Raw genomic sequence first — 13594 nt, 5'->3', positions numbered from 1 at the left:
CTGGGGTTTTTCCACTGATGTCTCTCACTTGCAAACACAGACAGTGACTTTGATACACAGCTCATGTAGGTAATTAAGACTCAGAAACCGTCTCAAAACACCTGCTTCCAGCTATTTTCCTCACAGATTACACATAATCACAGAGTTTAAAACTTTTTGGATGTCCTCCCTGAGAAGCTGTCATGTCTAAATAAGGCTCTTAACAACAACAGCTTCAATTGATTCTTGTAATGATGCTTTAAAAAAGTTTTATTAAATAAGTTACTTTTAATTTGCAGAAACAAAGCCAATAAGGTGTTTGCTCCTGCACCCTGACTTGCCTTGTGTAAAAAATTGTTTTTGATGGAGAATCCAACACCTTTTTGATCAATTATGTATTAGATTTTATGTCCATTTTATAATTAAATATTTAATCTGTCTACCACAGTATAATTAATGTCATGCATTCAGATGGGCTTCTGAGCTCCAGAAGGGAATAGCAACTGATAAATCCCTGCTCCTTCCTACAAGCAATACCATGTGAAGCAGTCAGAGAAGTGCCGTGCAGACGTGTTGTATTATTCATGTTGCATAAAAGCGATCTGGAAGGAAGTCAGACTCTCTCCTCGTGTCCTCAGGTGGTCCCCGTAAACCTGGCGGAGGTCTACCTGCTGCAATGCAACATGCGTTTCCCCACCCAGTCGTCCTTCGAGCGGGCGCTTCCCCTGCTCAACGTTGCCGTGGCGTCGCTCCATCCGCTGACGGACGAGCAGATCTACCAGGCAATCAACTCTGGCTCACTGCAGGTACTGAAATGTGCAACAGGGATGAAGACTGACATGTAAGAACAGAATAACCTGGAAACAGTTGCTGTAGTCTTGAACGCTTTTTTTTTCTTCAACATTTTAGACTATGTTACATTTGATCATTTCCTAGTATTGTGGTAAATATTATCAGCAGGTGAGTTGTCTGATCTGTAATCAGGTCGGTTGGATATTTCAAATTGCACAGGAAATGAAGTGCAACAGCAACTTCTGCTGTTCATAATTTGGGAATTTCATGTGACAGAAAGGACCTGGTTGCTTCTCGTGCTTCCTAAGTACTGGATCTTAAATTTAATTTCAATTTGGCTAATATTGTCATGTTCTGGATATTTATTTTATCTGCATTCATCTCCCCTTTAACTTCTGTGATGTCTGTGGTGCCAGGGAACGCTGGACTGGGAAGACTTCCAACAACGTGTAGACAACCTGTCTGTCTTCCTGGTGAAGAGGAGGGACGGCACCAGGATGTTTGTCCACCCGTCCTTCAGGGAGTGGCTGATCTGGAGAGAAGAGGGAGAAAAGACCAAGTTCCTCTGTGATCCGAGGTGAGGGTGGGGAGGGATCATCCGTGTGCGTGTGCGTGCGCGTGTGCGCGTGCGCGTGCGTGTGTGTGTGTGTGTGTGTGTGTGTGAGATGCTGCTGAGCATTAAATACTTAAGAATAAGTTTTACATTGATTAAATCCAAAATAGATTAACTAACATTTGGGAGGCAGTTAAAACCTTACATCTGAATGTTCCCTGCGTTCCCACAAACGTGTGTATCTAAAAGAGCATGTGTGGTGGACCGCAGCGTTAGTTTAGAGCAGCCCCCGGGTCTCCCACTCAGAAGGCGCGCCGATTTTTTCCAGTGGCCAGCCGCGGTACTGCAACCAAAAATCCCATGCGGCCCAGAAAGCTTTTTTCCCATAGACCGCAATAGTAAAAGAGAAGCCTCTAAAACTGTTCACAGGACACCTCCAGCTGTAATCACCGGCAATTACTAATCTTTGTATTCTATATTTTTAAGTCATGGACTTTATATCTGTCAAAAATGTTTTATAACGGCCAGAAAAGTCAAAGAAAAGTCTCTTTCTGGGCGTGACGTCACGGCTGACGTCACAGCCGTGTCCGTGCATTCCACGGATGTTTATATTAATATATATTATGTAATTATATTATATTAATACATTAATAATATATGTAATACTATACATGTAATAATATACATTAATTAAGATATTATATTAATACATATTATATTAATATTCGCGTCATTGCCCCGGGGCATGATGGGAGGCCCCAGAGCATCATGGGAGGTGACTCAACTGCGCATGCTCTATGGGCCGCTGTATGCGGAAGTAAACCCGGAAGTCAGAGATTTTTTCGGCTTATGCGCTGGCTGAGCAGAATGCATAGAAATGAATGGGCGGCCATTTTTGACGTCCCATCCAGTTTTATAATACATCCATGGTTTAGAGGTAAGACTCTTACAATATGCTTTCTAAATTGACATTAAGTAGCTAAACAGTTTAGCAACGTCTTACTTGCATGCGCAACATCAAAGATGTGTTATAGCCAGGGGTGTAAAATTAGCGCATTAATTGCGATTAATTATACAGACATATTTTGTGCTTTATGTTTTTTAATTGCTTAATCTATTTTTTAATCTCTAACTTTACTTTTTCTGTTTGCAAGTTGCCTTTATTGTGAAATCTGTGTTTGTGCGGTGGTCTTGTTGTGGGAGGAAAACAACGGTCAGTCCCACCTTGAAGTGGACTCTGGTTGGCTGTCCCTGTGTGGGGGCGTGGTTAGCTACGCTGGTAGACTCCCAGCGAATGGGCGATTTACATTTCAAAAACGCCCCGACGGCACCATTGATAAAGGTAGAGTGATGTCTTTGTGGAAAGGACTTGGCTCACCACTGAAGCAGCTCAAGTTTAGCCACATAAACGCAAAGCACCCGGTCACGAGCGCAGCCACAGCCAAAGATCCTCTATACACAAGATAGCGCATTGCCGTTACTGGCAATGGTATGAAATGGTAAACACTCCGGTCTCCTAAGTGGGCGTGGCCGCCCCTCTCCCCACATCGTTTTGGAACATACAACACTAGATACAGTACAACTTTCTTCCAAAAAGACTTAAATAATAAAAATAACAGTATTATTAAGCAAAGAAGCAAGTTTTATTTTAGTTTTAAACTTCATTTTATCCGATGGGAAAACGATGAGAGCCAAATCTCGCGAGAGTGTGTTGCTCATCCAGAGACAGGTCTCAAACAAAGTTCATTTTCTCCTAATCTGTCGGTCTGAAAATTGCCATTTTGGTGTCAGAATGTTCAGAAGGTTTGTGGCTTTTGAAAATGGGTCCCATATTTACTTATTTACTATGGGGCGAAGGAATTGGTAATAATCTGTGCTCACGTTCACTTTTCCCACAGGACTCAATAGACTCAGGACCTACTTCCGGTCTCCTAAAGGGGTGTGGCAGTCACGTGACACAGATGCAGGAAAATGAACCGTAGTGGGCTGTCTCGTTTATAGAACGTCTCTGCCACAGCTAACGTTAGCAGCAACGATGTTGCCACAGCAACGATGTTACCACGGCAACGATGTTGCCACGGCAACGATGTTGCCACGGCAACGCTCTTCCCCAAACTAGACTGGAGCAGAGCACCGCGCGCATACGCACGTCTGCAACCGAGAAGCTGGCGAATGATCTTGTCAAGTGGATGTACGTGGCTAGGACTGCATCTGCTCAAGTTTAAAAAAAAATAGATATAATTCTATTTACAGATTTAATTAATTAATCACAAAAAAAATTTTAATTGCTTGACATCACTAGTTATAGCGAAGATGCTGTCCGACACACGATTGACATGAATGACAATTTAGTCGTTGCCAAAGTCTTTCCAGTTAATGTTTGTTTATTTCTCTGCCCCACATACATGATTCACACATAGTAGTGAATAATTATTTGATTTATTTGATTATTCCTCTTCATGCTCATGGGCAAAAACAATGAAAGATAAATACAATTACCTGAAATACTAGATATTAAATTATTAGAGTTACATTAATAATAAAAAAACAGCACTTTGCCACCTATTGACATCGTCAAAATGTATGTACTTTTCATTATATGTTGTATCTACTTCAGCATTCATATCTTTCTGTGGTGTTGTTGCCCATGGAGCTGGACATTTTCGCATTTAAAGCAGCATAAAGAAACCTTTGCAGCATTTGTTAGACCAGGTCCCCCTATAGATGTGAAGGTTAAGTCAGTTTTACATTTTCTCTCGATTTCTCCTCTGCTGTTACTTTCTTGAGTGTCTCAGCCACCTCTGCATTCGTGTTTGCTGCAGGTCTGTGAGCTCACTTCATTATTGATGTCACACAGTACCGCAAAGTGATGCACAGCTGTCCCAGGAGACAACCAGAGTGGGAGTACGATCGTACTTGGGTGTTGCATTCTCACCTGCTGTCTGGTGTTTTTCATTTTTTTTTTTTTTTTGTTCAATTAAACCATGTATATAAACAGGTCACACACGCCGAGGGACTTCTATGGTTCTGCTTCTGTCCAGGAAAGCTATAGAAAGACGGTTCATTACCTTCTTGTCACAGTCTATATGCAGTGGGGAAAAGTAAAAAGGCTTTCCGTTAACACTTTCTGTTGTCATGCAGGCACAAAAACCATGGCTAGGTAGCTTTAAAAAGCACTGATTTGCAGGTTTGATGGGGAGTAAACATTGTCCTGCAGCTCAAGTTGAATTGACCCTTATTTAAAAACTAAAAATGGGGGTGAAAACATGTTGTTTTTTTTGTTGTATCACAATGCAGTGTAATATGCTCAAAGGTATTGCAGGTTCCAACCTTGACTATCAGGTCATGTAGTCAGTTGGTTATCCATAGAAATCTCATTGCATTGCTGGGATATTGTGTTTATCCAGCAGAGAAATAGAGTTTAATGTCCTGTACGATCATTAAAATCAGTTTCACTAACTGTGCAAATGGCCTAATGTATAATGACCTCATGCCTCAGCCGTATTTATGATCTCTGCAGGAGCGGACACACCCTACTGGCCTTCTGGTTCTCTCGACAGGAGAACAAGCTGAACAGACAGCAGACTATTGAGCTGGGCCACCACATCCTCAAAGCACACATCTTCAAGGTATAAAGAACCCGTCCTGACAAACATCCACACTCGCCCCCACACAGCACACGGAGGGCTTCACAGTGACGGCTATATACACTCTGTCTTCAAGGGTCTCAGCAAGAAAGTGGGCGTTTCTTCATCCATCTTGCAAGGCCTGTGGGTATCCTACAGCACTGAGGGCCTTTCTGCTGCACTTTCTTCACTCCGAAACCTCTACACTCCCAACATCAAGGTACAGATCCCAGAACAATGCTCCAGTACAGTCTGTGCTGCTTACACGGGCTGCATCAAGCAGAATGTCCTTTACAATCTCATATTCTTTGTTTGCGTGTGCTCAGGTGAGCCGGCTTCTGATGCTGGGCGGTGCAAACGTGAACTACCGCACAGAAGTGCTGAACAACGCCCCCATCCTTTGTGTCCACGCCCACCTGGGCTACATGGACATGGTGGCCCTGCTGCTTGAGTTCGGAGCCTCGGTGGACTCTCAGTCTGAAAGCGGCCTCACGCCGCTCTCCTACGCCGCCGCTGGTGGACATATGTCCATCATTACTGCGCTTTGTCGCAGGAGAGCAAAGGTCTGTGGAGTTAAACGACATGGGCGATGGGGGCAGTCCGTGTTGGCCTTGACTTTTCTTTAACCTGCATTCTTTTCTGATCTTCGGTGCTTGTTGTGCTTCCGATCGAAGGTGGACCACCTGGATAAGAACGGCCAGTGCGCTCTGATTCACGCAGCCCTGAGGGGCCACATGGACGTGGTCAAGTTCCTCATCCAGTGTGACTGGAGTGTGGGGTCGCAGCAGCAGCAGTCGCCGCAGAGCCAACAGCAGGCGGCTTTCAGCAAGAACCACGCGGTGCAGCAGGCCCTCATCGCTGCAGCCAGTATGGGATACACAGAGGTACAGCACCATAATGACTATTAATATCACCATACAATTACTTTAAACACTAATTTTAATGTGAAAATATTGAACGATCGTTATGCTACAAAAGATTAAGAATTAAAAAAAGGAACAAGAAATACAAAGAGGAAGAACAGGTTGTAAGAAGGTTAATCTTTGTATGATTTATTAAAAGAAGGGAGAAAGTATTAAGTCCTGGGGTGAAAAAAAAACGTGGACAATAATCTGTATCATCTTGAATCTTCCTCTCCATCAGATCGTGTCCTACCTGCTGGATCTGCCAGAGAAAGATGAAGAGGAGGTGGAGCGGGCTCAGATCAATAACTTTGACACCCTGTGGGGAGAGACAGGTGGGAATACTTACAGCAGCTCGGCATTCCTCATAAAAATGGAAAAAGAAACACGAAACCATAAAATCAACACTGAGATGCCTGTGAATGTTTAAAGTCCTGATGTGAAATCCTCAGACACTTACAGAAAATATACTGGAGTTTATACCGAGTCATACCGTTGAGACAGTGTTTTTTTATAAGAGATCTGCAGAGTGTATGCGAGAGGCTCCTCTGGTGTGGCACCGTGAAGCAGAGCGCTGCAGTGCAGATGCCAGCAGTGGTTCATGTGTGTCAGCAGCTCGCCGCTGCGTCAGATGCTGATGGCAGTGCAGCGGTGTCACTGGAGCACAGAGGGGCTGGGCTCAGACAGGCCCCCCATCCCTCAGGGGGGACTTAAAAATGACTAGTCTGATTGCACTGTGGCAGGGTGTGGAGAGGTGTAATGCATCATTGTGACCTAAAGCCATAAGAACCGGTTCTAATCTGGAGTCCACAGCTGCAGCATGGGGAAGACTTCCCCTCACTGTCAGCCGTGGGAGGGGACATGCACCCGCTCAGCCGTGCTGTCACTGCTAGTAAGGGATCAGAGGGGTAACAGCTGTCCCTGAAACACTGAAGAAGATGGGCATATTCAGATTTCACATTTAGTAAACTGCATGCATGAAATCAAAGTGCTTCTCCAGCAAAGAATAGATAAGTTGAGGCTAGGTAATCCTCTTTTTTTCTTTTCAGTGCAGCGACAGTAAAAGCTAAAAGCTGTAGAACAAGTAGAAACTAATTAGACTAAATGGCAGCAGGTCAGTAGCATGACATCTATTTAAAAGAAAACAAAAAAAGAGAAACAGCATGAGTCATTTAGAAGTAGAAATTGGGAGAGCTTCAACTATCAATGAAAGACTGTGTGGGCAACAGTGGAATAACTTTAGTAACTTTGCTTAATGTAAAATCGCAGGACTTTTTGTTTTTAAGTTCTACCCACCTGGATAACCAACTACTGAATCTCTCCTCCCAGCTCTGACTGCAGCCTCTGGTCGGGGGAAGCTGGAGGTGTGTCGCCTGCTGCTGGAGCAGGGCGCGGCTGTGGCTCAGCCCAACAGACGGGGCATCGTACCGCTCTTCAGCGGCGTCAGACAGGGACACTGGCAGGTCGGTGACTCAGTGATCCGTCCAGAGCTAATCATCACATCACCGCTCCCAGATTGGCAGAATGTATCATGACAAAATCAACCGTTTACTGCAGTTTTACAGTGAACATGTCATTTCTTCATCTTCTGCAGATTGTAGACCTCCTGCTCACACATGGAGCAGATGTCAACCTGGCTGACAAGCAAGGCCGCACCCCTTTAATGATGGCCGCCTCAGAGGGACACTTGGGAACAGTTGAATTTTTACTGGCTCAGGGTAAGAAGCTCTTACACAAATTACACAAAACCTGTCAAAATACATCCAGCAGTCAGTTACCAGCAAGCCCAGGCAGAGACGCTGTGCTCTCAGGACCCTGATGTAAAAGTCTGAGGAAATGATGCCTTTCCTTTACCCAGGAGCCTCTCTGTCTCTGATGGATAAGGAGGGCCTGACGGCTTTGAGCTGGGCCTGCCTCAAAGGCCACTTACCCGTCGTCCGCTGCCTGGTGGAGAGCGGCGCAGCCACCGACCACGCGGACAAAAACGGACGCACCCCCCTCGACCTGGCAGCTTTCTACGGTGACTCTGATGTGGTAAGCGTAGAAAAATGTTTGAGAAAATGATCAAGGCTGTAATTTGAACTGTGAAAACAGCTTTTTTTTATGTGTGGTATTTCATTAATGATTTTACAGTTTTATTCTGTAGCTTCTAAATAATTGACAGAAATTGAGAGAAAAGTGTGAAATATAACCAAAAGCTGCAATAATCGGTCCAAGCAGATTCTGAGCAACATATGAATGACATTTTATTATTATAAACACTGACAAAATGGTCAATTCTCTTGAAATTTGAATGTGTAGATCAGAAAATACTGGCCACGGAGCCTTCAAAAATGACATTTAAAGCTTCCTCACATTGACCCTGGTGAGCTGCCACCTTGCCTGGTCAGCGGTGATGACAATAGGACCGTGGCCCTGGGTGGCTGGGGGGGAGGGGGGATGCTGCAGTGGAGTTTCCTGTTGTTGAGAGGGGATTGGGGGGGTGGGGGGGTTGGGACCGTGGCCCGGTTGGTAGGTGTCATTTGAGGAAGGGGGGGCGGGACTACTCAGGGTGACACTGACTGTCCTGTCGATGACCCCGGCTGCTCATTGTTGGATGGTTGGTCGAACCTGTTAAAGTACGAGTTCATCTCATTTGCCCGTTCCCGATTTCCCTCCACTGCAACCCTAGGCTGCTTATAGCCAGTTATCTTCCTGAACCCTCCCCACAACTCCTTGGAGCTGTGGGCCACCAGTCCTCCTTCCAGCTTCTCCTTATACTCCTCTTTTGCCGCCCTCAGCTCCTTCTTCAGTTGCTTTTGTACCGTCCTGGCTCCCTCCGTGTCTCCCGCCTTGAACCTCCTCCTCTTCTCCCTCACCAGGGATTTGATGTGTCCAGTAATCCACGGTTTATTGTTTGGAAAACACCTTACTCTCCTAGTGGGCACTATACTCTCGTCACAGAACCTGATGTAATCCGTCACAGAGTCCACAAGACCTCCCCGTGGACACTCTGGAACATCTCCCAGTCAGTTGTACTGAGGCAGAACCTCAGCTCCGACCACTGCTGGATGGTCCTGGACCAGGACCATCCTGGTGGTGCTGGCAGCCTCTTGATGAGAGGCCTGTATGATGGTGCAAGCCAGATGAGGTTGGGATCTGATGCTCCTAGTGGTGGAAGGGCAGTAGATCTATAAGCCTCCTTTGCATTGGCATAGAGCATGTCCAGAATTGTATTCTGTCTTGTTTTGCATTTAACATATTGGGTGAAATCTGTCAGCCTCTTTGACACATGGTTAAAATCTCCATTGACCAAAATGAATGCGCTGGGATGCGCAGTCTGTAGTCCCGCGACACATGAGTGAATGACGCTAGAGATGATGCTCTACCCGGAACTGCACTCGGTGGAATGTAAACAATAACGGCAAGTACATGTGAATATTCTCGCGGCAAATATTTTGGCCGGAGACCCAGCATCAGCAGCTCTATGTCCGGAGTATCTGCTCTTTAACCACGACATGTCCTGGATGACAGCACTTTGTGTTTACAAAGACAGCGAGCCCACCACCCTTGGTTTTACCGCTGTCTCCGTTCCTGTCGGATCGCACCATGGTGAAACCCGCCTGCTCCACAGCGCTGTCTGGAATAGCCTGGTTCAGCCAAGACTCCGTGAAACACAAAAGACTTGCCTCCCGGTATTCCGCCTGGTTTTTCACCAGGGCTGAGAGTTAATCCGTTTTGTTGGCGAGCGATCGGACATTCCCCACAAGAATGGAGGGAAGGTATGTCTTATTTTCCTTATTATATCTTCTCTCCCTTACGATCGCGCCGGCTCTTGTCCCCCGCTTGTGTGGCTTGATTTCGGGAGGCAATCCCCTCGGAGGTGCACCGCAACTCCTGAGAGCAAGCAGATCCTCGGGAATATGATCTCATTCTTCCGCGATCAGGAACGTATTGTGATCAAAAATCGATGCTAAAAAGTTAGTGAGTGTTAAAAGAAGATTAAAAACAAGATAGGGTTTCTAAAGAGTGGTTAGAAACTAGTTAAAAGTAGAAACAAACTAGAGCTGTCTGACAGGCTGCCACCACAGCGGCGCCATTACCGCCAGAGAGGAAGGTTCATACTGGGTCAGGAGGTCCCTGATGTGTTCTGGTCCTGGACCCTCAGAGCTTTATAGAGCAGCATCAGAACTTTAAAGTCTGTCCTCTGATAGACAGACAGCCAGAGGAAAGACCTCAGAGCTGGACTGATGTGGTACTTTTTTGGTCTTTTGAGGACTGGAATGAGCTGCAGTTGTCTAACTGACTTTTAAGGTGGACTGTAAAGATGCTGTAACAATAATCAAATACTGTACTATTTCTGGCCTGGTTGTTAATTTTTATGTGTATAGATTGACGCTCTGTGGTGACCTGTAATCATTTCTCTTTGGCTCCAAAGACATTACCTCAGTTTTGTTTTTAGCTGGAGAAAGTTGTGGCAAATCCAGTCATTAATCTCCTCAATACATTTACCAAGAGCCTGTACAAGGCCTTGGTCTCCTGGTGACATTGTGATATATATCTGCGTGTCATCTGCAGAGCTATGGTAGTTTATGTTGTTGTTCTTTATAATCTGTGCAATTAGGATCATGTAGATGTCAAACAGAAGAGGTCCCAGGATGGAACCTTGGGGAACTCCACATATGATTCTTCTCTGCTCAGATGTAAATTTACCTATTGGCACAACTTACTTCCTGTTCTCTAAGCATGTTTTGAACCAGTTTAGTACAGGTCCTGAAAGACCCGCCCAGTTCTCCAGTAAAATATTGTGGACAACTATATCAAATGCAACACTGAGATCCAGTAAAACTAAGACTGACATGTTTCCAGTGTCTGTATTCAGACATATGTCAGTCAACACTTTGGTCTCAGTGCTGTGGTGCTGTCTAAAACCTGACTGGAAGGCATCATAGCAGTTATTTTGTGTTAAAAATGTATTAAGGTGTTGAAAAACCGCTTTTTCGGTGATCTTACTTAAAAATGTGAGATTTAAGATGGGCCTGTAGTTGTTCATCTGTGTCTTGTCAATGTAATGTTCGTGCTTGAAGGATGAGGCCGTATTTATAACAATAACTTGGTTTATTAACTCACGTTCTTAACAGCATACATGTGTCTTCATGCAGTCTTGCTCAACCCCGTAATAACGCATGGTACGTTGATAACTAAACCACTACTGCCATCTATGGGTCACACATATAATAGAATCCAATCATAACATCCCCCTTTTTCTAAAACAAAATGTATTACCATGAATTATCCATTAGCTGTGTCAGTTATTTAAACAATTTCTCATGCAATCTAACCCTGCCACATATGCAGTATAAACAGCTTATCAGATTGCTAACTAACAGATAGGCTAACTTAAACCTAAGCCAATACTAGGCCATTTAGAACACATTCACAACATTCATCAATATACATTTTGTTCAACTTTTTTTTTTTTTTTAACATGCATATTGGATTTTCTTTTTTTTTTTTTTTTTTTTATAAGTTCAGTCTATCAGGCTTTCTGATTTCTCTTGTGGACCTTCTTAACTCAGGTTCACTTGGAGCAGGTGTGTGAGAGTCAATGTCACAGTCCATATCAGGTGTGGGAATTACCTGAGATTCACCGCAGGTTACACTGAACTCACCCACAGTCCCTTGAGGAATCTTTAACAGACTGCGACGATTGCGTCTGAGGATTTGCCCGTCCTCAGTTCTCACCGTGTATGATCGTGGAGCAACTTCTTGCAGAACTGTTGCTTTTGTACGCCATCCATCAGCATCCTCAACCCTGACTGTGTTGTTGGTAGTCAGTGGAGAAAGATGCTTGGTTGCTCTGTCATAGAATGACTTTTGCATCATTTTCTGCTGTCGTAACTTGTGTTCAATTTTTGAGGGATTCTTTTGCTTTATTTTGTTGTCTGCATGACTTGGCAAAGTCGTTCGGAGCTTCCTCTTCATCAGCAGCTCAGCTGGTGATAGGCCGCACTGAAGAGGTGTTGCTCTGTAGCTCAATAAAGCCAGATACGGATCAGAGTCACTGTCAGCTGCTTTCTTTAAGAGTTGCTTGAGAATGTGAACTCCTTTTTCCGCTTGCCCATTTGACTGTGCATAGTGTGGGCTTGACGTTACATGCTTGAAATCATATTGCACTGCAAACTTCTGCCATTCTTTGCTGCTGAAGCAGGGGCCGTTGTCACTAACCACAGTGTGTGGAATGCCATGCCTGGCAAAGATAGATTTTGCATGTGTTATGACACAGGTTGATGTAGAGCTTACTAGTAGCGCCATCTCAGGGAAGTTTGAGTAGTAATCCACTACCACTAAATAGTCTTTACCTCTGAGATGAAACAAGTCCATTCCTACTTTGTGCCATGGTGCTGTTGGCACCTCAGCAACCACCATAGGCTCTTTGCTCTGCTTGTTCCTGTGTTTCTGACATGTTTCACATTTATTTATGAATGTTTCAATGTCTTTGTTCAGTCCGGGCCAGAAAACTGACTCCCTCGCCCTCCTTTTGCACTTTTCGATGCCGAGATGGCCTTCATGTATTCTGTGCAACAAGTCCATTCTCAAAGCCTGTGGAATAACAATCCTGCCCTTTTTCAACAGCAGACCGTCCACAGTACTGAGCTCCCCTCTGACATGGTAAAATTGTGGACATGAACCAGCCGGCCATCCCTCATCCATGTTCCTCATGACATGCTGTAGCTCAGCATCCGTCGCTGTAGCCTCAGCTATTTGTCTAGATTTTGTGTCAGACACAGGCAGTGCAGCCGACACCATGTTCACATGACACTGAATGTCCACTTCCATTGCACTTACACTGTCGCCTGACGTTGCTCTGGATAGGGCATCTGCAAGAACCAGGTGTTTACCTGGAGTATATATGAGTTCAAAATCATACCTCTTCATCATTAACCGCTGAATCCGTGGAGACATTTCATTCAGATTCTTTTTGATGATGGCAACCAACGGTCGATGATCCGTCTCGACCGTGAAAGATGGCAGGCCATACACATAGCTATGAAACCGCTCCAAACCATACGCCAGTCCCAAACATTCTTTCTCGATCTGTGCGTATCGACATTCAGATTTTGTCATAGCTTGGGATGCATAGGCTACCGGTTTCCAGTGCTCACCCTCAGCCTGGAGTAGAACAGCTCCAATACCATCTTTAGAAGCATCTGTGGACACTTTTACCCTCTTTGTGTGGTCATAAAATGACAACACAGGTGTTGTGGTCAGTGCGTTCTTGAGATTTTGCCACTCATGCTCATGTTTCACTGTCCATTTGAACTCACAGTCTCTGTGCAGAAGCTCTCGTATGCATGATGTCTTTGCTGTCAGATTGGGAATGAATTTCCCTATGAAATTTACCATCCCCATGATGCGTAGCACACCTGTTTTGTCGGTGGGCCTTGGCATGTTCCATATGATTGTGTCCATAGAGTCATTTTTTGGGTTTATGGTTGGGATGATGCGATACACTCTTTTCACAAGCCCCAGTTCTTCACAGGCTCTGTCACCCAGAAGTGATTCGCATCCTTCATTCACAACGAAGAAGAATAGGTCGTGCACTTTCCCTTTAACCGTGACACTCAACCTGCATGTGCCCAAACATTTGATTGGCCGCCCATTGTAGTCTTTCAGTCCAGACTCTTTTCTTTTTATTTGTGGCTTATTTTCCATTGCCTTTACATCACATAGGCTAATCAGATTTGCTTTTGCACCAGTGT

The 13594-nt window shown here is 44.8% G+C and overlaps 1 protein-coding gene across 16 annotated transcripts in view; it reads left to right on the top strand.

The window, feature by feature from the left end:
* The window catches only part of tanc2b (tetratricopeptide repeat, ankyrin repeat and coiled-coil containing 2b), a 205526-nt gene that overhangs the window by 176174 nt on the left and 15758 nt on the right, over positions 1-13594 (top strand). For all 16 annotated transcript variants that reach the window (XM_061708282.1, XM_061708289.1, XM_061708296.1 and 13 more), the window contains 10 exons: positions 618-785; positions 1188-1348; positions 4845-4953; positions 5048-5170; positions 5277-5513; positions 5625-5834; positions 6094-6187; positions 7182-7315; positions 7447-7570; positions 7711-7886. In XM_061708282.1, the coding sequence (XP_061564266.1) occupies positions 618-785; positions 1188-1348; positions 4845-4953; positions 5048-5170; positions 5277-5513; positions 5625-5834; positions 6094-6187; positions 7182-7315; positions 7447-7570; positions 7711-7886 (1536 nt within the window). The remainder of the gene's footprint in view (positions 1-617; positions 786-1187; positions 1349-4844; positions 4954-5047; positions 5171-5276; positions 5514-5624; positions 5835-6093; positions 6188-7181; positions 7316-7446; positions 7571-7710; positions 7887-13594) is intronic.

This window comes from Cololabis saira, chromosome 19, assembly GCF_033807715.1.
Source record: "Cololabis saira isolate AMF1-May2022 chromosome 19, fColSai1.1, whole genome shotgun sequence".
NCBI lineage: Eukaryota > Metazoa > Chordata > Actinopteri > Beloniformes > Belonidae > Cololabis > Cololabis saira.
Note: the sequence above shows the minus strand (reverse complement) of the source record. Positions and strands in the feature narration are given on the sequence as shown.